At 33.1% G+C, this 27,915-nt stretch overlaps 1 protein-coding gene and 1 long non-coding RNA gene across 5 annotated transcripts in view; one reads left to right on the top strand and one right to left on the bottom strand.

The window, feature by feature from the left end:
- LOC126970141 (zinc finger protein 135-like) overlaps positions 1-27,915 on the top strand; it is a 147,744-nt gene that overhangs the window by 59,043 nt on the left and 60,786 nt on the right. For 2 of the 4 annotated variants that reach the window (XM_050815883.1, XM_050815884.1), the window contains exons 2-5: positions 1,178-1,736; positions 4,590-4,688; positions 7,788-7,853; positions 9,037-9,105. In XM_050815883.1, the coding sequence (XP_050671840.1) occupies positions 1,227-1,736; positions 4,590-4,688; positions 7,788-7,853; positions 9,037-9,105 (744 nt within the window). In that variant the 5' untranslated portion in view covers positions 1,178-1,226. Of the gene's footprint in view, positions 1-1,177; positions 1,737-4,589; positions 4,689-7,787; positions 7,854-9,036; positions 9,106-20,544; positions 20,623-27,915 lie in introns of those variants that run through there. The other 2 variants (XM_050815885.1, XM_050815887.1) reach the window with 2 other exon arrangements.
- LOC126970220 (uncharacterized) lies at positions 159-2,251 on the bottom strand. The gene is made up of 3 exons (XR_007730570.1): positions 2,026-2,251; positions 1,558-1,692; positions 159-1,217 (listed from the first exon to the last, which is right to left on the bottom strand). It is a non-coding gene; the product is annotated as an uncharacterized LOC126970220 (long non-coding RNA).

Below are 27,915 nucleotides of genomic sequence, written 5' to 3'. Positions count from 1 at the left end.
TAATAAAAAATATGAATCAATTGAATTGCAAATTGAATGATTTAATTAGCTTGAATATAACACGATATTAAAACAACAATATTTAAATAATCTTATTAACAATTTTATAAGGCAATTTATCTTTTATTATACAACTTATCTTAAGATATTCCACTTAGATAACTCCGTACTAATAACTACAGAAATAAACATAATTTATTATGAAAACTTAACAAATTAAAGGATACTTTTCAAGTGAATATAATTGAGACGATGCCATCTATTGAGGGGTAGCGAAAGATATTTTCTAGAGCCGTGTAGTCTTACTAAGATGAAAACCATTTGAAACTCATTCTTAATAATACAAATATTCTTAAAAACTAAATAAGTAATGTTAAATTAGACTACTTTATTAATTTAAGTGTGTGTCAAAAGTGTAGGTAATTTAATCAGTTGGGTGTGACTAAAAATTTTCTACATTTAGGTAAAAAATGAACAAACACGCTTATAAAAGGCCGTTGGCTAAATCCCCATAATCTAAGCCCCGCCTGAATAAAAAAATTCAATAGTACAAGAGGCGGAACAGAAAGAATACTTAAAAACTCGAAACGAAACGCAATTATAGGGTGACCCCGAGTGCAAGCGAGAAAGGCTATCAAGAAAAAATCATAAAGAAACCCATTCTTTTCTATTTCCTCCCTCACTAATAGCGGCTTAGAAAAAATTCGTTTAGCTACCCGTCCCTTTCTAACTAGGGTGGGAAGCGTGTAGGGGTCGAGCGAGCGAGAGGGTTTGTATTGGCGCCCTTTTTGATAGTTATTTGGGCCTCGGTCCGAGGTAGCCGGTCCGGCGTAGCGACCGCGTTTAATCGTCGTCCGAAGTCCGGACCGCGCCGTCTTTTCCTTGACCGGACGCGGTTTTTCGCTGAAAAAACTGTGTACGCGTGCGCTAAGGCGGTGGGGATGTTCTTGATGTCGTCTAAGGCAGCGGGGGCGGCGCCGCGTCTTGCTAGTTGGAGCGGCGTCTTCGCGAGGCGCGCGCGTCCTCCCTCCCCGCAAGAAAGCGTCGCGGCGCCCAAGTTTTCCACCAAGAAGTTAGTCGTCGCCCGCCCGCGCTCCAAGCAGGTCCCTTCCGCTTTCCCCCGCGAAACTTACACCCGGAAGTGGCCGGAAAACTCACGACGTTTTCTTGTCCGCAGATTCCGCGGCGCGGAACATTCTCTGTGACCGGCCACCAAACTGGAATTAATGTTGAAATACTTCAATGAGAACATATCCCTAGCGCTGCAGGAGAGGTACAGGGACCTCCATGAGTATCGGAAGGAGGTAGAGGATTCACCGAGGGAGGCTAAAGTACCGAAAATAGCTGAGGAGAGTGAGGCAGTCGGCGGCGAGGGCGCGTTTGAGGGGAGCGCCGCGCCGCCGTTCCCTCGGCTCCTGGAACAGCCTAAAGAAGAGGAGAGCTTCGTGGCGAGCTGGCTCCAGAACTCCTTTAAGATGACAGCGGCTGAAGGGAACGAAAGCACAGCGGGAGGAAGTGCGTTAGACCTTCGCGCGGCTCCCTTGTCGCTTCACATACCAGCCATACAGACAGAAGCCCAGAGGTTTAAGATGCAGGAGTTCTGGAATCGTAGCCGCCCGCCCTCACCAGGTCAAGAGCCGGAGCACAGCCAGCCAGGGCCAGCACCTCCCACTCCACAGCCACCACCAACACCTGATCACAAGATTATGACAGAAAAACTCGTTAGTGAAATTCAGGTGAGCGATATTTTTTATATGACGTTTTCACAAAATATTTACTTAAACTTTTAACGCTAGAGTTCGCTTATATTTTTATATCAAAGTATCTATACATTAATTAAAAGTAACCACAATTTATTTTAATATTATTCAAATATTCTTGATAAATTAGAAAGAAAACGAGCTGAATGATCTACATGCAAAATGGTAAAAAAAAAGAAGTTTTTAAAACAATTAAATACTTTCTTTCCGCCGGCAATTGTACTAATTAAGAAAACATTTGAAATAAAAAAATAGGCATAAGTACCTTTTGTATGCCGATGAAAATTTCCCAAAGTGTTGGCCATGTTCTTATTTAAATATTAAAAAAATATAAACTTAAAGTTTCATGTTTAATTTTCAAATTGCAATTCGAAAATTAAATCCATATATTCTAACTTCTTCATCTCGATCTAATTTATCTACAGAAAATGTTAACCGTATACTTAGGTAAAGATTAAAAAAAAAACTTGAAGTATGATAATAACCAACATTCAAATTGCACTAAGAAATTCAAATTTAGAATATCAAGCAGTGTTACTTCTTTAAGACCCGACGATAGACTGACCTCACGGTAATATCTTGTAACCGATCCCATAAAACTCGTTCCAAATTTGAATGATCCTTGCTTCCTTAAAAAAGAAAGAAGCCAAGGTAACATATTGTAAAGCTTTTGTTACCGAAGAAAGGGTTAAGGGCCGGGCGTCAAACTTATTATTAAATCGTTTTTGTCCTTATGTCGCATCCGGCTTTACAAAGGATATGTAAATTACGATAATCAGTGATAATTCTATTATTTCTGTATTAGTTTGTGATCAACATGTCGACGACGAATCACTTTTAGAATGACGTTACAAATGTTTGTTTTTGGACATATGGCTTATTATAGTGCGGTAATGGTATTAATGCATTATATCTATCATTAGAAATTTTGTTTTATATGTATTACGTTTTTTATTTTTATTACAAAATAGTAATGTTGTTAACAAAAATACAGTAACGTAGATTCAAGCTAAATTTATAAACGAAATAAAATATTTCCTTAAGTTGGTATAACTGTTACTAAAGTGTAGTTTATGATGCCAAATTAATTTTACTTACGTTATGAAGAAAAACTATTGGATTCGAATTTAGAATGTTCACTGAGTACCTATACGCTTAAATTAAAATTTAAAAATGGAAGACAAAAGAATATTACTTTTTAAATTAGTTTCGGATTCGCTCACCTTGCATTTGTCTGTTTCCCACGGCTCGTCGGATTAGGGGCTCATTGTGATTTTATTTTTTTAATTTTTTCATAGCGCTTTTGTTTCACGGAAGGGGTGTTGACAGTTATTTGTTACAGCGAATCTGTTCTCGTTGTTTTTTTTGTTTTTCGATATTGTTTGAATTTGGAACCGGTTCTCGATATTCATATCGGATTTCGTATTCATCTGGTTTTTTCTGATAAATATAGAATTTAACGGTCCAACGCGGAGTTGCGCTTTTGTGGTTACTTTTTTAATGCACGGTTAATTAAAATTTGATTTATATGTATAATATTAGAATGAAACACTTCAACCTTAAGTGTTTGTTCTCGAATACGATACGATAAAAGTTTTTTTTGAATTCGGAACATTTTTGTATTTATTAATTATTTTATTTATGCAACGTACCTATTTAGCTTCGTTTTATATAAGAGGGGGTAAATGGACAAGATTGTCATCTGGTGGAAAATAAAAACAGTGCCAATGGACATCCGCAAAATAGCTTGATAAAATTTTAATTAAAATTTAGTTTACGAGTGGGAGACTTCTTAACCAGGATGACGACAGTATGTCGACATGTCCCCACAGCGGAGAAATTTCTTCCGCGATGAAGTTTAGTGCAAACATTCGCATTTTGATTTGAAGGGCGCCCATAGCTAGTGAAGTTACTGGGCTAAGGACTTAACATCTTATGTCTCAAAGTGACGAGCGCGATATAAGGTATTTCTTTTCTCAAAATTGATTCCTTTGGAATTCTTTTTAAAGTCACTTCTAACACTACCACTGCTTCGGAAACAAATGGCGCTCTGAGAGAGAAGAACTCACAAGAAACTCTTAATTTCTTTGGCGCTCAGAACTTTGGCTTTAATCAAACCTGAGCGGCACTTCATTCTAATGGGGCGTATCACTTACACTGCTCGTCTATTTTTGAAAAAAAAAAATATAAGAATTAATGAGAGTTTGATGGAGCTTTACGACTTTAATATTGTTAGGCCTTTTTTTTACTTATGTGTCCCTGAAATGTATCTTTCCTGTACTAAAAATTTATTGAATTTTTTTTTTGCGTTTGAAGTTTGTTTTGCGGGAATCCATTATTATCCAATTCTATGAGTTTTCAAGAGTGTTCAATTCGACATGTTGACTTGCCAAATACTGGCACTCGATCGATCACTCAAGAAAACTCATAACATTTGGATTTCATGTTTGCATTTTTCAGATATATAATGTAATAATTTTAATTAAAATTAGGTTTTGAATATTGCTAATTTTGTTAAATCCAGTTTCATTAAATATTTTTCTGTCAAAATACCTCAAAATGTAGAAATTTATTTATTTTTGTTTTTTTTTAATTTATTTAGAGCATTGGTAACAAGACCATCAGCTCAAACCAATAAAATAAAACAATAATATTTAAATCATTTTTCAATATACTCGACAGCAAGAAAAACCCCCGTTAGGTTTATGGGCTAACAATTCTTGATGTAGGTTAGACTTCATATCACTTATGTAATTTGAGGGTAGTTGAAAATATTTTTATAAAATACGATTTTTTCTTTCACGCTTGTCTTCAATGGATTGGATGTAGCAGCAACAGCAGTCGCCATCAGCAGACTCCACCATGAGCGAGAGATCCCTCGTACCATTTGCGCTGGTAAATTTTCTCAACTCACTCAATAATGTCGATGTAAATATACTTTTATATGGTTAAAGGGCTTGAGTTTGTAGCTATTAATTGCATGTTTTTTATTTTGATTGTATTATTGCATGTTTCTTTTGGTAAAACTACCATTCTCTGTAAATTGCTTGGATAATTTACTTATGCGAGCAGTTTCCGCGACTTACCTTAATGCCGTTGATTATTAAAAAAAAAAACTTTACATTTGCTTGTAAACATTTTTTACAATACCCGCTAAATTAGTAGCTAAGGCTTCCCCAATTGAAATAAAAAAATATATTTCATACAATTTGTAAACTATCCTGTTTCAGTCCAAATCTTTTGTAAGATTTTTTGCTTCGTAGGGTTGTTTGTTTGTTCTAGACTTATTAGTTCTAATTTGATAGTAATTATTCAAATATGAAATTTATTATTTTATCTGACCATTTACAACAAAAACAATCAACTCATCTATTTATTATGAATTATCAATCGTACGTAGGCCATTAGGTACTAAAGCTGTGAAAAATTGCAGTTTATAGATATACTGAATAAAATTTATGTAAAGCATTGTATTGACTTTCTCCGGGAGTAGATAAAGAAGAGAAAAAGGCTGAGAAAATAATAATAAAGTCTCTACAAGAAGATGGACGAATCTTTCACTTCTCTAAATCTTCTTCTCTGCTAAAACTTGTCATCTAAGAGTACTAAAACCTGAAATATAATCTTTTTCGAGAAAATTTTTGAAGGTATAATTTTTTTAATTATTATCAGCGATAAACATGCCTTTTCATCTAGAAGATGAACACTTATGCCTCACTGAACAAAGATTTGTGAATAGTGTTTCATTGTCGGTATTGATCTAGTGGCTTTTTAGCATAAGATGGCTCAAACCAGCAATTTCTTCCGTTAATGGGAAGTATGCAAGCACTAAATGTGTTTCGGTTTGGCACCGTAGCTAGTCAAACTAATGGCGGACTGAGATTTAGGCCCGTATTCTAGAACGCGTGTTTAAACGTAATCCGTTATCAATTGTTTTGTCTCTTTTATACACAGCTATACAGATAGTGACAAAACACACTTGATTAATAATAATGAATTGAGACACATTCTAAAATCGAAACGGGCCGTATATTCTCTTTTTTTTTTCGAGAGGAGGTAAATACATTTAGGTATTTAGGCCAAATCTAATGCTTAATAAGGAGAGCCCATATATTGACCCCAAATAGAAATCATCTACCGACTAAACATCTCCCTAAGCCGGTAGCTCAAGAGCTTTTCCAGTGGAAGGGGTTTCTTATGTAGTCGAGAGCAATGGCAGTGTTGTTGTGAATTTTATTTTGCAGCGACGCATTCCAATTGTCAGATTATTCAACTCACCGAAGTCATTTGGGTATTTTGCATTCAGGCTTATCAAATCGTAGTTATATATCCTTCTAAAAGCTAAAATAAATCTATTAAATTAATTATGCTTACCTTAAAATCCTTTTTGCAATTTTGCATGCGATTCGTAGAAATTATTTCCCGTGTGTTGGGTTTGTGTTCAATCTTTGGATTAGCATCGTGTATGATGCTTGTTCATAGTTCTGATTAAACTATTGTAATTGCTTGTAGAAAAGTATGATTATTGAATTCATTGGTTGATATTCATTTAATGTGTTTAGTTATTGATGTCCATTCAAGTTCAAAGGGAAGGACAACCCACAAAAGAAACTTCTGCACATGTATTATCGAAATCACTTTATTCAATTCACGGAAATGTCACTAAAGAATGTCAAAAGAAATGTTTTTTTCCTATTGAATTTACCGCCACTTTGTAAAGGGTTGAGCTAATGAGAATAAGTAGCTAGAAACTCATTGCTACTTTTAATGTCATAGGATGCTCATCTACCATCACGGAAGCTTTTTAAGTATTATGTCTATCAGTAATAACGAGCTTGGTCAATAATTTTACCCCATAGTTCGCAACGCGCCGCAGATAAATATTTAATTTAACTACGCGTACTTGGTAGATTCATAGACATTCACAGACCCTTCACAGGCCCGTATTCCAGAATACATCTCAATCAAAGAGCTTCATAGTCTAGTGGTAACTAACATCTAAGTTAAAAGCTTTGAATCCCGGTAGATGCAAATATTTATATGATCAATGAGAATGTTTGTTTCTGAGTGGTGGATTTTAATATACATCTACAGGATCTACTTTACAGTTGATAACTTGTACAACCCCAATAATTGCGTATTAGGAAATTGACTTGAGATGACGCTCTTGCTAATTATAAACAGTTTGTTATTTTTAGGCGATATGTCTTACTTCTGGGATTAAATATACTAATTTGTACCAAAATTTATGAATGAGTGCCGGACTATTGAGCAGGTTATGAACTGTTAAGTAGATCTTGTAGATGGAGCCACAAGCTGAGAGTTGAATACTAAGATTTATGATCCATGCGTCACTCGGACGGTTGGCTCAGTTGTTCAGAGCACACGGACGGAATCCGAGAGGCGCGTATTCAAGTACCGCATCATCCATAAAATTTGGTACAAATTAATTTTGAATACGTAATTTATGTCATATGTGTACTTCATTTATTACTACTATAAATATATTATATATTAACACACTTTTTACACAAGTTATGTGTTGCAAGACAACGATATATTTAATACAATCTACTTACTTAAACATACACAAATACATATAAACATCCATGACTCGAAAACAAACATCCATATTCATCATATAAATGCTTGCAGCTACCGGGATTCCCGGGACCTCTAGCTTAGTAGGTAGGATCGCTAACCACTCAGCTATACAGATCGTCAAATAATTCATGATCAAGCATTTTGCTATCACTGCTTTCATAATTGTACATAAAAGAGAAAGCAATAACTACACATTAAGATGTGAACTTATACGGACTGCTATAACATGCGGTTTGCTAAAGGCCCTTATATTTATGGACGTTAGTTTATTTTCCAGTCGGAATTTAACATATGCGATGTGGATAAATTGACTCCCAGCTAGAATCTAATACGTTTATACCAGAGAGCCAGACACATAATATACCTTTCAACAAACGGCCATAAAAACTTGAAGCCGATTCTGAAAGTATGTTTGTTCCACAGCCTCAGCAGTCACCGACAGGAGAAGCCCCAATTGGAGACAGGAGCACCATGCTGCCCTTCGCTTTGGTAAATTTCCTGAATAACTTCAATGTTGATGTAATTATTTATTTTTACTTCATTTCTTTATGTGAATACTCATTCAATTTATATTTAAATATAAATTAAGCTATTTTCAATCTCCTGAAGATTTGTTTTAAATATTTTGTTACTTAATTTATTCTTTTTTAATTAAAACTGAGCTAGTTGCCTAAATATTAAATTTTTCTTAGTTCAGGTTTCTATAACAGTTTAATTCCCTAAATTTACACAAAAGGTTATGATATTTTCGGTACATTTATCTAAACACTTACTAAACAATTTTTAATTTTATTGAATGAGTTTTTACATCCTTCCAAATCAGTGAGTCGGGGAAAATAATAAAAAATTATATTATTTACTTTCTTTTATAGAGTCGTCAAAGTAACAGATATTACTGGATTATGGTAATATATCAACCGTAATATAGGTATCAAACTGCAGTTCAAAATTAAGATATGATTTTCTACACTCAGGTTTTTCAAAACCACGTCATTTTCATAATCAAATATACTAAACAATCCAATTAGTCTACCTGACTCACTCATACTTTTTCATTGTTTTTTGCTTGCTTTAAATCGATCTTATTTTAGCCTTTAATTACATAAGACTTTATTATAAGATTACTTTACTTTTAGAGATATGTACAGGGATTTTACGTTATAAAGTCTATCATAAACAACACATCTTCAGGGATAAAACACCAATAACCTATTTATGTTATAACCGACTGACGCACACCGATGTTGAGTTGACAGTACGTCACTTAAAAACAACTTACCTGAGTTTCCCTGTATGAAGGTTAATATTATTTATCATATGATAACATTTTCGAAGATTTTGGAGTATATTTTTTGACTTTGTCTTTTTTATAGGAATAAATAACAATCATATATATTACCGATTTTTTATCGAACACATAACAGTGTAAATCAAGGCTTGGGAACGGTTTCTATTGACAGAACAGCGTCTACCGGGTCCGCTAGTTTAATAATATAAAAACGAAATTAAAGATTATGCTAAGCTTTCACTCAGCTAAGTTTTACATAAGTAAAGTCAGAGCAAAGTCTAAGAACGCTGTATAGATCACAGTCTTGCAGCTATGATACATCTTATGTGCCTGTAACAATGGAACTCTTTTATGAAGGGTATGATATATTATATATTTTTACAGCAACAAGCAAGATCTGGCCAGAGTATCAGCGAGCGAACGTTAGAAGAATGCTGGTCAACCCTACAACGAGTGAGTTGGCATCTATTTCAATGCGTATCGTTATCTTCCAAGACTGGGCTGTGTGGCGGTGTTTGTGTTTTGTACGTGGGGTAAAATGTAAAAAATGGGGTAATTTCAAAACGATCGATGAATGATATAAAAATGTAGTTTTAATTATTATGGTCAAAAATATGAGATAACTAACAATAAAGAAGATTCTTGTAATATATTACCAATATTTATGGCTGAAAATTCTCTGGTTACATATTATGTAATTGTAACTACATTTGCAACAGTCGGGATTTATAAGAGTTTTTATTTTGTATCTCTTTTATGGTACGAATACAATTTCGTCCTGGCAGTGTTTTTTTTTTAATTTTGTTTGAAAACCGCGGGAATATCAATTGTAGTATATATGCGTATAAATCACAACCACCAAAGCGCAACTCTAAAACATGGGGTGTTGGTTTAACCAATATTCTTTTAATCATAACATACTATTTTAAGACGTATTCCTATATTTATACAGATTTATTTAGCGTGAGTTTTACAACAATGCGCATAGATTTCGCGATAAAATCGTAGGTGCAAAAGTTTTGTATCTATTGAATGAATGAATATTCATCAAGGAAGCTTTTTCACTAGGATCAAGATATGCAAGCCTGTGGGCGCGAACAATTTATTTTATCGGGATTCATGTAATTTTTTCTCACTTACCCATCTGCTTACAAGGTGGTACCGCGGATGTACTCGGCATGTGCAATTTTGAGCATTGTATCGTATTCGGAAATGTGTGTCAAAATTTGTTTATTATTGGAATAATATTAATATTTGTTTATGAAACATTCGGTATGTCCTAATAGCTTTTTTATCGACAAACATAATATTGGTTTCAGCGTCACATTATCATGTCAATTTAATACCATTTAAGATTAATGGGTTTTTATGGCTCAATGATTATGAAGATCCCATTTTATCTCTCACATCATAAAAAAGAATTTGGCGTAAACAATACTAGCAAAAATTTCTTGTAGCATATAATATTACATATATAGAATTACATAATTTAAAAATGCTTTCTATATACATTTCAATTTTCTTTTATTTACAACTTACAAATAATTTTAGTATAGTATAGGTACCGGAATACCATTGAGCGGTTAGCGATAATAAACCTCTCAACATTAAAGTTGCGGATATTACATTAACTATATATATAATTTTAATTAATTATTCATTTCAAAATCAATCTGTTATATTTCAATTAAAGTTTGTAACGTATAATAACAGAAAAAAAATAGCTTAAATATACAATTTATGCTTTAAAACATTAACATGGAGATATATATCATAACTTTTTTTCTATCATTCTGGATTCCTAAATTTATTCCGTAATTTAGATAAAGTTCGGCCGCGGTAGGTAGAACTATTGCGTCTAACCACGGTGCCTCGGGTCGATTCTCGACCACCAGTTACTAATTTGTTGTTGTCGTATACATTCGATTAGTTTATTCGACGCCTTATAAGATCGGTAATACTTTTGTGATTTCTCTGATTTTATGAGTATGAGCTGCGGTAATCACATACCATTAAGTGACCCCTATTTGTGCTCCTTTTTTATTACAAAAAGGATTTGTCGTTAGTTTTATAAGACGCCCGGAAGATAAAAAGAGGGAAGATCTTAATCGATATTATAGCATCATTTATAATAAATGTACCTTATTATACTTGTGTAAGTACCTACCTATATGTCTGTGTACAGAACAGGTGTGTGAGTACCGTGTAAGTCTGACGTTGAGCGGAACTTAACAAAATAAAAAGTGAACAGTACTCCAGTACATGATATTTTTGTTTACGTGGAACAAGATTTCGTGGAGTTGAAACTATTTTAAATTTTATTTATTATTGAGTAAGAAATGTGCCTATTTATTAGTTATCCAATTACTTCAAAGGTATTTTAGACACAAGTGGTATACTAACGTAAGCCTTTTTACACTCATATACCTACCTATAATTTAAGTTATATTATACACAACTGTCTCTTGAAACGGATACCAGAGATTAGAAAACTCGAATTGCTATAGACCTAATACATTTTGCCAAAACAAGACTCTTGACCTATTCAGAACATCCCTGATCTGATTTATGTCTACTTCTACTAGGTACAGTTTTCTCAACACTATTTCTAAATTATGATGTCACGCTACTTTTTGTGAGAGTAATAGGATGTTTAGTTTACATCTAAATAATTTACTATGATACAAATGTGGCGAACAGACAACAGAATGGCTTGTAAATTGAGTGTGGGAACAAATCTTAAATGATATGAGTGTGAATATTATTTTGCTACATTTTGTCTTGCTCGTTTAACGTTTGTCGAAAACGCTTTTAATTTAAGAACTTAAAAATATTGTGTGAATAAAATCTTGCATTTTATATAGTAATTTCAATTTTAAAGAGATGTAGTATGGGAAACCTTTTAACAAAGACGAATGAAAGTAGATGCTTATTTAAAAATACAAAAAAAAATGCAAATAAAAGTCAATTCCATAGTTTTTTGTTCTAAAGCACTTGATGCGTGTTGTCGAAAAAACTCCCATTTGCATGTCGATTCGCAATGAATTTATAGTTATTGCCGAAAGATTTATTCCCTTTCTCGACGAAAAAAATCCCAAAATGTACGTGTATTTAAAATTCAAATTTCAATTGTTTCCTTTCGAAATTGAGACACTTTTGACAACTCTTTTTTTAGCTGTGTACAGACTATAAATATTTGAATGTTTTTAATGATGTACAGTGTCGCGAATTCTTTGTAGTCTCCGCTTTTTTACTTTAGGCTGTCTGTATGTTTTGCGATCTCTTTATTAACATTCTTAAGAGACTGTGTGCCTGTTTTGAGGTTTATTTTTGTAACGAACGTTTAAATGAAACTCTTTTCAAATATTATGTGTTAATATCAATTAGGAATATATAAAGTTCACAAGTAACATATTTTGTTACTTATATTTTACTCTTTTGTTTAATTAAATATGAATATATATTTAAGCTATGTTTAGGAGTCATAAATTGCATAATACATTTCACTAACAGTGATAGTAGATTACACTCGAGATAAAAATTATTTATCGATAAAACTTTTGTCAGAACTTTTTAATGAAAGGTATTCAAGTTTTAATTTAAACAAATAAATATTATTTAGCTTGAAAGGTGTTTAAATTAAATTGTATGGAGTCAAATAGATCTTTTTTTTATGAAAATAAGGGACGATATGGGCAGGACGTTCAGCTGATGGTAAATGATACGCCCTGCCCATTATTGTTATTGCCATTACAGGGTCGATTAGGATTCTTGAAAGACCCAAAAATTCTGTGCGGCACTACCTACTACTTCGCTCTACACCTTGAGACATAAAATGTAAAGTCTGATTTGCCCAGTAATTTCACTAGCTACGGCGACATTCATACAAAACACAGTAATGCTTACACATTACTGCTTCACGGCAGAAATAGGCGCCGTTGTGGTACCCATAATCTAGCCGGCATCCTGTGCAAAGGAGCCTCGCACTGGTAATCTTCGGTGTTAAATTGGTAGTATTAATTTGATTGTGATTCCTGACACATTTTTAATATTTTTGACAAAAGTTCAAACCCCTTTTCAGCGTGATGTAGAAATCGTTACTTAAAACGTATTCGTAATGAGATTTTTAAAAAGACATCTTGTAAAAACTGTTGGGGTGCAGTAATTATGAAAAGTGACCGCGCTAGGGGGAAAAATTGTCCAAGAGAGAAACGGTTAAAACATAATGACCGAAAAAGCTTTTAAATTTAATAGGTTCTGAAGGTATTTTATGAGATTTTTTTGCAATCCATGATACTGTCATTTTTTCGCTGAAGTTTGTTCTAAGTACAAGAATTATGATGTATTTATATATGATTTGTAAGCTACTATTTAAAGCTAGTTTTACCATTGGGAGGCTCCTTTACACAGCATGCCGTCTAGATTATGGGTACCACAACGGCGCCTATTTCTGCCGTGAAGCCGTTATGTGTAGGCATTACTGTATTTCGCTCTGAAGAGCGCCGTAGCTATTGAAATTACTGGGCAAATGAGACTAAACACATAGCCATTCAGAATTTTAGTGGTTATTCACAAATCCTGAGCAGCACTGCATTGTAATGGGCAGGGCGTATCAATTACCTATTCTACTACTCGGAATCCATCTGGATGTGAGGCGTTCTTCAACTGTTTGGTTTTGAAGGAACTTTCTGTCACGTACAATCAAATTATAGCGTTAGCTTCTTTGCGCGGTTTTTCCAGCATGATACGACATCAGTCTCTTCAAAAGACGTACGTAAATTTTCCTAAAAAGCCAGCAAAGCTATTATGATTCTGGTTTTTCAAGGCTATGATCACAAGTGATCACCTCAGGTCACCCGTACACTTGTTTGTCCCCACTAGATACCTTATATAAACCTAATGAATGAAATATGAAAATTGCTCTAATAGTGTTTTTTATAAAACACCTAGTCGGTATGTGTTTTTGTATTTATGTAATTCCTGTGCTAATTTCTGTGAGACTTTGGTTAATTTATTGAAGTAGGCGTGGCGTTTGGAAATCCATATTTATCCAAATGTTTTGAGTTTTCTTTAGAATTAATTCCGCCAATATTTGTCCCGAAACAATTCGACACGACTCGCTAAAATCTTCTCAGATTTTGGCTAGCCAATATCTCCTGAGGATGCCATGTGTAGAGGCGAAACACGTGTCGAATTAACGGTTAATTTTCAGAAAAGAATAAAGCCAGTTACTCCTTATGAGAGCCAGCTAAAACTAAAACTTATCTATATGAGAGTCCTACGCTCGACCGTTGCTGTTAGGTAAAACAAATCGCAAACACTTGTCCTAAGCCAAAAGTATTTTAAAATACTAAATATAATGAATGATATTAATCTACATGAAAAACTTGGAGGGTTATTTTTTCCCGCCATATTTCATAGCGCAGACATTTTTTGGTGAGACTTGAAAATTTATTAAGCAATTAGCGGTAAAAGTGTTAACTCGTTGAGGACATTATAAGAAAACTTTCTGATGGCTCGTAAAAATACGGTTTTTTGGACCACCTGAGTTTTTGAATAATAAACTTGGCTCATAATAGCAGTGAATTGGTATCTTCTTTATAATGAGCGTATATATTTAAATATATTTAATAATAATTATGTACGCTGGAATAATTTATTGTATTTTTATTAACCTAGTTTTATTAAAAACAAGTTTTTGGGAAGGCGAAAATTTTGAATTAAAAATATGAGAAGATATACAATATGAAATGGATAGCATGATTTATAAGGAGGTTTTGATACAGGTATAATTTATAATGAAAACATCAAAATTAAGAAGTTATACAGGAATTTTAGCATTTGAAATTTACTTTTGTTATGCACTCTCTTATACTTAGATAATATGAAGATAGCGATTTCTGGAATGCATTAGAAATTCCAAGTTCTAATTTTAATAGTTTAATTTTATTTGTACATTAACTATGTTTTGTGACAAATTCAATGTCACAAAATTCTTTTTTTTTTGGACTAATAAAATGTGTTGGGATAGCTGTACTGAATTATTTTTGTAAACCAACAAACAAAACTTTTAAATGATACGAATGAAACGTCTCGATTCAATTTTATGAAAACTTGCTGCTATCTTGGGATTTAGTAGCTAATAAGTTTGAAAAAGGTGTATTAAATTGTTATTCTCAATCAAAAAAATTAAAAGCTACTATTTTATTCAGAATAACGAGTGAGTGTGTAATAATAAAACTATTTATTTAATTTTATAGTATTTTATAGTATAACTTATCCCTCATCTGTGGTGTAACATACACTATCTAAATTATAAACCGCAGAAAACTAACCACAAAATATTTTAAATACATAACCAAACCGCTAAGATAAAACGTAAGATATTCAAAGAGAAATTCTCCACAAACACTACAAATGTCATCAAAAAAAATTAAGCTTAATAATTATAGATTACCTACGTAGGAACGAAACTAGGTACGCGGAATTGGGTGTCTTCACAGAATAAATACTCATAAGTGTCTTAGATTATTGTGTGATAAGATGTATTTTAGATATATAGTAATAATGCGGATTTCAAGGGACTTCATTTCACGTACAATAAAACTATGAAATCCTCCTATGACATCCATATACGATGGTTTAAGACGATACGATAAGGGTACCTTCAGAAAAAGCGCGTACACCCTTCTAAAGACCGGCAGTTGCTCGTAATAAGTTCCTGCATAATATTAGACGTCCTTCTTCCAGAGGGAATATCATATAAGATCATAGATATAAGAAGATCGTCATAATATATCATTGTCGCGATATTATACCTACTTCCCTAAATTCGTCAAGTTGCATCAAACCTTCATTCGAACTTTCTTAATCTTGGTTATTTCAAACCCTGAACCCTTTTCCTTTCTTCGATGTTTTCTAACTCTCGTTTAATTCGTTCAAAAAAAATCATTCAATATACTTTCATCCATTATTTCTATGATCAAAGCTCTCAAGCCCTTCTAATATACCGTTTTATAAAAAAAAATACCTAATAAGTGAGAAATCATATAATTATTTCACAATAAAAAAGCAGAAACATGACAGAAAACATTTAAGGTTAAAATGATCACAAACACTACAAATTGGCGGGAAGGCAGCCCTCCTGAGGGAATAAGAGAAAAACTCGACAAAAATTAGATTCCTTAAACCTATGATGATTGAGCAGTTTTGATACTTGACCTACATCTTTAAAACGTATTTGCTTAAGAGAAATAAATATTTTAACATAAGCTCAGATTAAGAAATAACAATTCATGAGAATTTATTTTTTATTATAGTCATACCTTTTCTCTAGAGTGATAAAATATTACAGAGCCCGATTTCCTGCGGTCCTGATATATATCCCTAAAATTTTTGCACTTGCAGCAACTCAATAAGATCTTTCATTTTTATTGGTGGGTTCTCGTGACCAAGCCCCTTTTCAGTATGCATGCATCCTAGTCCCATCCCATCCTGCAATCTTGTCTTAGATTATATTAGGTTGACCTTATATGAATACTGCATCTGCATTATTTATATAAATTTTTCTGTCAATTTACTTTCATTCATCCTCCACCCGACCCAACCACTTGTGGGTCAAAATGTAACGTTAAAATGTATCGAGAACCTCATATGCATTCTATTGTGAGTGGGATATAAAATCGTTAGTTTCACTTTCATATTATTTTATTGTTGCTAGATAACTCCTTGACTTAAAACTAAAAGACCTATCAGATACTGGGGTCAAACTCATTTCATGTTACTTGTTAGATAAGTAATATTTCTTCCTGTCATAAAGGCGCTTTATTAGCACTAGAATAACATAATTTAGAATAATATTAAGAAGAAAAATAATCTTCAAGTATTAAAAATGTTGAATCCATCTACACCGTAGCTAATGGCTCGTGCTCGGGTAAAAAACGCGAGAACGTCACTTGAAGATAAAAATTAGCTGAAATTAAAAGATGCTAACGAACGCTATTCTGCTTGCCTTCTTGCCTCTTGCTTACGACCTGTTTCTTACATTTCCACTTTAATTATTATTTCGCTTATCATTTTAATGTTAATTATTAGCGATTTAGGAATGTTTTTTTGCAACGGAAAGTATTTAAATGGGTTCAAGCAGCGTCGTTTTATTTATTTGTAAATTGCAAAAGAGTTTATGTCAAGGTAATAGTTGTATTTTTTATATGTCAAAGACAAATCAACATGTACATTAGGTATATTATCTTCGGTTGAATGAAGATCTAGATGATATAATATAAAATCTGGTTACACTTCGTATACAAATGATTAAAGTTTTCTTTAGTGTTAATTCCGCCAATATTTGTTATTTAAAACAATTCGACACGTGTTTCGCCTCTACACGAGGCATCCTCAGGACGTGTTGTCTCGCCAGTCTCGTGCCAGATTTTGGCCGAAGCGGAAACGGGTCGAATTGTTTTAAAAACATATATTGGTGGAATTAACACTAAAGAAAACTTAAATCATTTGTATAATTATGGATTTCCGCAAAGTAACGCCTAATTCAATAAATTTTCTTACATTTCGTATGTTTTAGAAAAAAAACGTTTCTTACATCTTCAAATTTTTGCAAAGGTTAACCTTATTTTTTGGGACTTATTAAGGATAGTCCTGCTTACAGAGAAAATAACCCTTAAAGTATTAAAATATATAACTAATGGCACTTGTCTTCCTGGCTGGACTTTTATTTGCTCTGGGCATAGTTAGTTAGCGATTCTTCCAATCGCTATCGCTTTCCTATAAACTCACTTATTCTTGATTCTCTCGAATTGACCAGGGCAGGGCGTATCAATTTCCATCAGCTGAACGTCCTGCTCGTCTCGTCCCTTATTTTCATAAAAAAGATCAACCATATTTATTACTTTAATAAGACGTATTTTTTAAATTAATGTTGTTTTTAAGTCCATTGTGGATTACAGAATCAAATCAGTTTTATATTCCCTTTTTAATAATCAAAAGTTTGTTTTCTTTAGGCTAAAATATAATTCTATGCAGACAAATCCACAGAAAATACCTAGTGATAACAACAGGGCGGAACTACAAGCAACAGAGGGGTCATTATCTGCCCCCCATATTTAAGACATTTGCCGGTTGGCTGGATCCTAAAGACCTAGGCTCTTAGTGTTTTTATATTTAATATGTCATCAAATAGTTACACGCTTCACGGATGTCATAATTATATTACTTATTGTGTTGGTTTACTTTAAAATTACCGACTTCAAATCGTCAACAATTTTGGCACGGTGAATAAAATAAATCAGTCAGTAAATAAAATAATATTTCCTATTAAATGCAGTTCTTAGAAAAACTTATTTATATGACATATACGTGTTGAGGGGTATATTTTTTATGCTTAGAATTTATTACAAAACTTTTTAGGGGTAAATCCGGGTACCTGGGGAAACTTGGCAATTTGCGATTTCAAATTCACATATTTTTATTCAAAATAGGATTCAAAATCACTTATTGAACGTCAAAAACTTCTTCTATACTTAAACTAACTTAATGCTAGTGACTAGATGCTTGAAACAAGCCACTTACAATTAAAATATGGTTAGTCGAATAGATGATACTGTAGAATTTGCCACCTTAGGTCGTAATTAGATCTGAATTCTTAAGTTTAAACACTATCTGTAATGAGATTTATACATTAAAATTTAGTGCGTACAAAGTTTTTCATCTGCTATTTTGACTTTTGTAGGAAAATATTAAAAATAACGTTAAAAAAATAATTGGATTATTTTTATGTTATTTTTTTAATTTTCTACACTTTAAAACTAGCCTTATACATGTTATTAGTTTAGATTAACCGTGGTTTTTCTCCATGTAAGTTTTGATTACGCCAAAACTGACACTAACCCCTGGACGGCGAGATTCTAAAATAGGTATCCAACATTTGGGACTTTTATGCATTTTTATGTTAAATTAGTTTTACTCGTGTGACAATTAATAAGTGAAACGTGCAACGCCTTCATATTCGTTATCGGACAGCGGTGTAAAGGGTCACAGTTAACTAATAAAATTATCGTACCACCCGGTACAGACAGATAGTTGCCAACGCAGATCAAAACAGTTACGCGTTCGATGCTAAATCTCCAACTGACGGGCGCAGTAGCATGTGGCTGGGTTGTATCGCATTTCATCATCGTTATGATGCTGCTAATATGGGGTAGATCATCTGGTCTTTCATTTTCTTACACAGACACGTATATCCATCGTCCAACGGGTATTTGTTGAAATGTATTAAAATGACAGTAGATGCGGAGTTTAACGTGACAATACACGTCCAATCTTGATTAGCATTCCTACTCTGAGATTTCGCTATCTGTACCTGGAGCATTGGCCTCACAAAATGAAGGCTGAACAAAAAGGTCATTGCCTCGTTAGAATAAAGAAATTAAAAAAAAACGCAAGATAGGTTATATAGGTATTAGTTTTGTAACTGTATTACTTTAATCACTATCTATGAACTATCAGGGAGCATTAATCTTACAATATAAACACTGAAAAACACCTAGCTTTTCTCTAAAACGACCTACTTAGCAATGGCATATTTTAACAAGACCACCTAGCAAATACATAAAAATATCAAATGCGGCCGAATAAGGTACAGTCGTAAAAAGTGCTGCGTAAAAACATGCACTCAATTCAATACTAATGAAAAACTGCATAGCTCCGTCTCTTTCTTGCGAGTTTTTGTATACTGCTCCTGACAGATTTTGATAGTATTTGGAATTTTTTTTTCAATACACAGATTTCGAAAAAATAATCAATAGATTGGAATAACTATACAAATATATTTGTACTATATTCAGATAGATGTTTATATTAATAATATTTAGCTAAGACTGAGAAGTATCTTCTAACATATTAATAAATGAATTGTTTAACATGTAGTTGTTACTTTATTTAATTATTTTTTGTATTTTGAGTGTTATTCTAAATGATAAATCAACCACAACATTGTTTTCTAATGCAATGCCACTGGTTTTCCTAATATTTATTTGTTTATGATTGTTATTTCTTTGACCATCTCAATCATGTGCTCTAATTAATATATATATAACTCTACAATTCAAATGATATAATTGGCGGCAGTCAAATTTAGATTTACTTTAAAAATAACCACTTCCGATGACCTGCAATCCGATTTTATGGGATATTTGATAAAAGATTTGAGATCATTAAAACCCATCGTCGTTCTAATAAGCTAAAGATAACTCATCTCTTGAATTAATGGTAATTTTAGATATTGTAGTTCTTCTCTAAGAACAGAAATGTAACACAGTTGTAAATGGTGAAAGTGACCTTAATGACAAGTGTTCATAAGCCATTTTACCTTGGCATTTTCAATCTAAATAATGAATAAAAATCAAATCTACAAACTCTATAAATAAATTTAAATTCCCTTCAACGTTCTAAAATCTTGCCACATTCATTTAAATTGCAATAGAGCAAATAAAACGGAATAATATACATGCATTTAAGCCACATAGCGCTGTAACATGAAAACAAAACGAACTCATCATTTTCTTACGTAACAGAATTATCAAGACCGTTCATTCTGGTCTTAGCATGCGAGCCTCGAACTAAAGGCACCGCAGTATAAACGACTATAATAAAAAACTTAGCGAGTAACCAACACATAAGTGCATTACGATGCCATGCTTCTACTATAGTACTTATAAACAGAACGCCTACGGCCCACGGACTGAGTGCACAACGATTTTTTGCAGTATTCCACTTTTAAATTTGACGTAAACAGACATATTTTTAGTTGCAACTTTCAAAGAGGTTTCATTGTTATTTTATTGTCTATGCCTCTTCAATTTCAGTGTTACGGGACTAGTGGTTTCAAAATTCGAATTTTGTGCTGTGTTTTTGTGCAATGAGGTTACATGTTGACGGTTGTATACATCGATGCAGGTATTTTTTTTATTAGTCACATTTCAATAAGTCACGATCGTGCAGTTAGTTTAATTGGCATTAAAATATGTTTTATCTTTAATCTAACGTTAGGTCGGGGAAAGCAGTATAACAAACTCGTAAAAGTGCAATGCTAAATGTCAAATCGTGACATTAATTTTTTTATACGCTTTCCATTAGAAATAGAGTGAATTCGAAATTGGAACAGCTGTGGCGGGAATTTTTATCGATTAAAGTTATCTTGAATAACGAAATTAGGTCATCTAGGTGAACATACAGCTCAGAATTATTCTTTCACAAGCGTTTTATAATAATAATAATATTGAATAATTGTATAAATAAGTGATAAAGTATGGAGTGCATTTTTTTGTTGTAGTATTGAAATACTTATGTATAAAAATTATTATAACTTAATCATATTCATATTTTCTTTAACTCCATTTTTTTTAACCCGAAGGTTATGTTTATGACTCAATATTCGTATTGCACATTATCGATTATTTTGTAATTTGAAAAAAAAATATGCTGTTTTCGGTATTGCCCCTAAAATAACTATACCCCAATTATTTTTATAAAAAAATAATTATTTATAAATTTAAGAGCTTAGTGTGAGTTATACTTTTCGGGTTTTTCTTTGTGAATTTACACAGAATTCAAAATTAAAAGAAAATTTATCAATGATACACAATAAATAACGTTGTAACGTTTCATGAGTAGAGGTGATCACCTTATAACCTATAATATTGCAATATCAAAATTTCCTTCTAATACAATTATATGCTTTTTTCTGAATGTTTCTTTATTGAATTTGTGTTGTAAAAGACTCACCAAACGGTGACTCACCTACTATTCAAACATTATAAGAATTGCATCACTTTGAGACGCACTTCTTCTTATAAGGTTGTTAAAGGATTTAAAAATATTTCCTTTCATATTAGAAGTAAACTGAGGAAAAGTCTAGCAATCAAAGGAATAATCAGGCATAGAAAAGTTCAATTTAACTTATTACCAACTGTAACGCTTAATGTTTAAGGTTGTGTTTCGAATGTAAACTAAATATTATAAGTAATCGCCTACAATTTATTTGACAAAAGAAATTGAACTTTATAGATGAGTTAGAGAACTTATTATACAATATAAGGTTGAAGTTTTTAATTTCTTATTCTAGTGCAATCTAGAATAGTTTTTCTTCTGTACTGTTAAAAATAACAGTTTAATTTCTACCATCCCAAAACGAACTAAGGCGTAGCGCAATGCGATACAACCCAATCATATCGGTCCGGGCTCGTCGCTTTGAACCATCGTGTCTTAATACATAATCAGTATACAAATATATTTAGTCTTGTATGCAACTTCTTGAATAAGTAAATATAGAATTTCAAATGAGTTTGTAATTTCAACGGCACTTTCACACCGGAAAAAAAAGTATAAAAAATAAAAAGATGAACCTATACTAATAAATATTGAGCTGTTTTTTTTCTGTCGCTCATACTGCGATAACTACTGAACCGATCGGAATAATACTTATACCATAAGATGCTCCGAACCGGAGAAGGTTTTGGTATATATTAATTGGTGATGACTCATCAGGAACCTATATTTTTTTGACTAAGATAATACTTTTACATTCGCAATACAATTCAGTCATTGACATTTGACAAAGAGCGGGTGTGGGGTACTCTATATATTATATTATAATGAAAATGGTCGTTGTTTGAGGCTCAATCACGCCTAAACCACTGATCGTATCGATATGAAACTACCACCATTCGATGCGAAATTTATCCTATTAAATTTATTATTTTTATATTTCGAATTCCAACGTTCCTTCGTTAATTTATTTCCTTTTAAAATTCACCTAGCGAAGCGGGCGAGAAGCTAGGCTAGTTAATTTATATGGCAAAACAACGTTTGCCATGTCAACACTTATATTTTAGTGTTATTATTCTTGTTTAAAGTAAAAGATAGAAAGAGATGCCTATACAGTATGATATACTATATATACAAAATACACAATCCGATAGATAAGGAGAGAGTTCGTTGTTTATATGAATTAAAATAAGATAATTAATTATTGAACATAACTCCTTGTAAATGTGGTATGAATACTGAATTTCTTTCGGTAAGCGCAAGCGGCTACAGGTTCGCGTGTCTGCATTCCCGCTTCCTACTTCCGCACCCCGCGATTAGAATATAATTCGTTCGTTGCGTAATTAATTGCTTAACTCTTAGTTAAAATTACTATGTTATTAATTAAAATTTATTTTAAATGTTATTTTTATTTCTTCATTATATTATCGCAATATATCACGACCTCAAGTGTCTCTACCAATCATGCTGTATAATTTCAAAATGGCGTCACAGCATAAATTCGTTATCAGAATATAAACTTACTAGATATGCGCCGCGGTTTCTCGCGTACAATAGTTATTAATCGTAGAATATCAATGACGTTCTATATATATAGAGACAAATCAGGTCGTATAAAAAAGCCGAAATATGGAACATAGTAAGGACTGCTACATCTATACATTGCCGCATTTACTCCAGTTGTTTAAATTTTTCTTGGTCAATAAGCAGCAATGTAAAATATTTATTCAGATCAGGATTAATTCAGACAGCGACAGTTGATACACGACTAATGAGAAAAGTGTGCTTACATTGTCTTTAAGCACACTTTTGCCGTTCCGCTATCAGATTGCGAATTGTCCTTCTATGTGCATAATACGTCATTCTATAATACCTATTGTAATATATAAATAGGCACTTTTTTAGATATATCATGCCACAATATTTTTGTAGACTATTACTAATAATACTCGAGTATATAGACTTCCCGAACGAAAAACATCAAAAAATTAATATTAAACCAAACTAGTTCTCATAAATATGGCTATTTACAAAGAATATTCACATTTAACTAGTAAATTTAGAGTTTAGAGTGTTCAAACAAGCAAAAACTCTTCAATATTATATTAGTATCAATAAGAGACAATGACTAATGTAACATTCGTATATTTTTATTTCGTCTGAATACGCCTTAATAATTTTAACGTTTTTGCCTTGAGAGGTGAGGTCGGCCGAACAAAAGAAGTTTATTTTTAACATAAGCTTTCCCGGGCATGTGTACGGATAAACGTATACTGATTTTTATTTTATTTTATTCAGAATGCTTTGCAAATAGATTTATTTTACAACCGTGTTTTAATAAGATTGTTGACATATATGGACATATATTTGGAATTCCTTTTTTAGGGTTAGGTACGTGGTCCCACGGTTCAGGAACCCTGAACTACTGTCCTTCTGCCTGTCTGTATCACATAAGACCGAATAGCTATACAGCTTATATTTTTTCAGTATTTAAACTATACTTACCATATTAATATAATAATTAATGTGAATGTTTGGATGTTTATTACTCAATCACCCAAAAACGGCTATATGGACTTATCAATTTTCAATGTACAAAATATCTAGTAAAAAAATGCAATGTTGTCGGAAGGCATAATTCGCTTGTAATGATACACCATGCAAAATCTTACAAAAATGAGTGAAAATAAGCTAAAATACTCTTTAAGATATAAAAAGTTAAACGCCCGTTATTCTAACTGTTAACATTAATTGAAATTAACATGGTTTCGGACAACTCATGTCGATTGTAAAGTCAATGAATACTGAATTAATGAATAATGTTACTCATATAATATATTCAACGTCAAATTCTAACACCCATTCTAAAACATAGGCTTCAGAACTGAGAAGACCGGACGCAAGAAACTCAGGAAACCTCATTTTTTAAAACAATTGCATTACAATTAAATTTATTCATTAAACATCCCGGGGGTTAAAGTATGAAACGTTTTTTAACAGTTCATTTGTATTTTGCTACACATGTACCGGTTCTATACATATTCTGCGGTCGTGAGAGCTATTATTTCGCCCAAAAAAAGACATTATTACTTTGCCGATAAGCAGGGATGAATCTACATTCATCCCTGCTTATCGGCAAAGTAATAACCTAATATCTACATATTAGGTTCGAATCTAATCGTAGTTGCATCACCGTATAGACTATGCATCAGCTCAAACTTAACGCAAACAATTATTGCAATAATAACTCTACGAATCGCGGCAGGAATTTAAAAAATAAACGACAAAGATAAAAATGTATTACGCAAGCGCACACACAGAACGTTGTCGTAGGTCAAGATACACACACACATACACAAACACACACACATAGGCGGCGAGATCAACGCACCCGATACCGTATCATTTTTCGCAAATAGACATTTTTGATAAACGGGTCTATTGTTACTATTATATATCTGTCTCGCTCGTGATATTGTATAGAAATGAAATAATAGTAAAGCTAATTATTAGTGTATCGATCGATTACTATTTATAGTTAAATAATAAATTACAGTGCTGATAAACGCTGACTTTCGTACTCTCTAAGTAATATATGATATAAACCATCTTTGCGCAAATTAATTTTGGGTTTAATTATCTGTTATAGAGTTGGAATTCAGTGGATGTGGTAATGTTTTAGCTAAATGTATATAAAATAGCATATTTCAAAAAATATGAACATTTTATAGCTACGAGGGGCGGTCAAAAAGTTCGCGGAATGGCGGGGTTGGCGGGGGTGAGGTCGCTCCTCCAGGTAGCCGCTACTTGAGTAACTCATAATTACTATATATGCCAATTTCTAGCCTAATTGGGTCATTAGCTTTCGAGTTACAAACGAGTGAACAAGTAAATCGGGAACAAACTAGCCACTATGGAGAAAATTGAACATCGCGCCGTCGTAAAGTTCCTCACCAAACAAGGAAAAACGCCTCAAACTATTTTGCAAGAGATGTTAGCTGTTTACGGAGACTCTGCTCCTGGTAAAACCATGATTTACAAATGGCACGGCCTTTTCAAGCAAGGAAGGGAGTCAATTGAAGATGATCCTCGACCTGGACGGCCCATTGAGGCCACTACGCCGGAAATCATTGAAAAAGTTGAAAAACTTGTATTGGAAGACGGAAGGTTGAAGAAGAAACAACTTGCAGCATCAGTTGGAGTATCAGAAACCACAATTTTAAATATTCTTCATCAACATCTTGGCATGAGTAAAGTGTGTTCAAGGTGGGTCCCGAGAATGCTCACGCCGCTGCAAAAACGTGAGCGCGTCAACTGTTCCCGCGAGTATTTGGACCGCTGTGGAGAAGTTAGGGAAGAAATTATGGCCCGAATTGTAACCGGTGATGAAACTTGGGTTCACCACTATGAGCCTGAGTCAAAGCAGGAGTCGATGCAGTGGCACAAAAAAGGCACACCACCCCCAAAAAAATTTAAAGTGTCGCAATCGGCCGGAAAGATCATGGCGACTATTTTTTGGGATACTGAAGGTATTCTTTTGATCGATTATAAAGAACGTGGTGTTTCTATAACGGGAGAGTACTACGCTTCCCTATTGGACCGATTAAAAGAAGCTATTAAAGAAAAAAGAAGAGGAAAACTGACAAAAGGTGTACTCCTTTTGCACGACAACGCGCCCGTTCACACGAGTCATGTTGCGACGGCTGCCATTCATCGATGCGGTTTTGAACAACTACGCCATCCACCCTACAGTCCAGACCTGGCCCCTAGCGATTTTTATTTATTCCCAAAGATGAAGAAAGAGCTGCGTGGAAAAAAATTTAGAGACGATGATGAAGTCAAGTCGGCGATTTCGGCGTATTTTGACGCCCAAGACAAAACCTATTTTTTCGACGGTATTAATAAGTTATATGCCAGATCCCAAAAATGTATTCGTGTTAAGGGGGAATATATTGAAAAGGAAAAATAACATAATGTATCATTTCATCTTTTTTCCCAGTCATTCCGCGAACTTTTTGACCTCCCCTCGTATCTTATTAAAAATGCGTTTGTAATGATCAGTTAGTTTACAAAAATGTATAAGGAGGGCAGAATTTTTCGCATAATCTTACAATCAATTTTGAATTTTGTATATTTAAATTTAATTAAATTAGATCTAAATTTTGATTAGGTGAATTTTGAGCGGCATGGTTATGTAGAAAAATTTATGAAAATCTATTCGCGAAATAGAGTGATTCTTCGTGATATCAAGGAAATGGATTCAATAGATATCTGTAATCTCTCCCAAAACCTCTGAATGTTTATCTTTGTATATTTTTTATAGCAATGCTACTTAAATTTTGCATCCGCGCTTAGCAAGATTGTAACAAATACCTTAATTAATTATAATTATTGAAAAAGCTAAGTCGAAGCATTTTTAATTTCCATCTTTTTGATGGAAAACATGCAACATACTCATATGGCCTCTCTTACCAAATACTTGTACAATTTCAGAAAATCATACAAAACAAATTTAAATACGAAATCTTTCCCAAAACTTTATTATTCATAATAGTCTGCTAACTTAAAGCATTGCTATTTCTCACTCTGTCTTCTTCTATTCACCTAAGTCAGAATGAGAAAAATCACTCCTTAGCGACTGTTTTAAGTTATTGGCCCATTATGAATTAGGGGGGGTAAGAAATTACCGTTTAGTTTTTTATTTAAACCGCGACCTCAAAAATTAAAGCATAACACTAACTTAAAAGTGCATTTCTTCCGTTTGTCTAAACTCGTTCGTCGCACGCGCATACCGTGCTCTGTGTGAGTGAGTATCGCTGTGTGCGTGTGTGTTTGTGTGTGTTGTCTTAGGTTAGGGAGGTGATCGACCTCTCGCGCAGACTCCCACTTATTTTTATTACGGCCTAGCACGTGGATGGCTATACACGTATACGCTTTTATTATTTCCTTTCACATTTATGACGATTTATTATTAGATAGTTATAGCTTTGCGAATCTTGAAAAATTAGACTTTGAGCTCTCGAGAAAATTGATTGAGAATAATGATTCACTTTTTAGTCTGTTCAGGAAGGATGGTAGAGATAATAGATTAATTAAATTGAATGATGTGTTTTAATAAAAATGTTGTCTTTATTTTTTATTCATATATTCATAACACAGAAATTATATACAGGAGCATTGCTACCTGTACGGTCTTCACTGGTTAGTATATAAAATCGCCAACCCAAAAAGAGGGGTGTTATAATATAATAAGAATAATAATAATATTGACACACTTTTTACACAAATTATCTTGCCCCAAGTTAAGCATATATAGCCTGTGTTATGGGTTACAAGACAATGATATATTTTATACAATATACTTACTTAAACATACATAAATACATATAAACATACATAAATACATTTTTAAACATCCATGAC

The sequence above is a fragment of the Leptidea sinapis genome, chromosome 20 (assembly GCF_905404315.1).
Source record: "Leptidea sinapis chromosome 20, ilLepSina1.1, whole genome shotgun sequence".
In the NCBI taxonomy this organism is placed as follows: domain Eukaryota; kingdom Metazoa; phylum Arthropoda; class Insecta; order Lepidoptera; family Pieridae; genus Leptidea; species Leptidea sinapis.
This window is presented reverse-complemented; position numbering and strand designations above follow the sequence as displayed.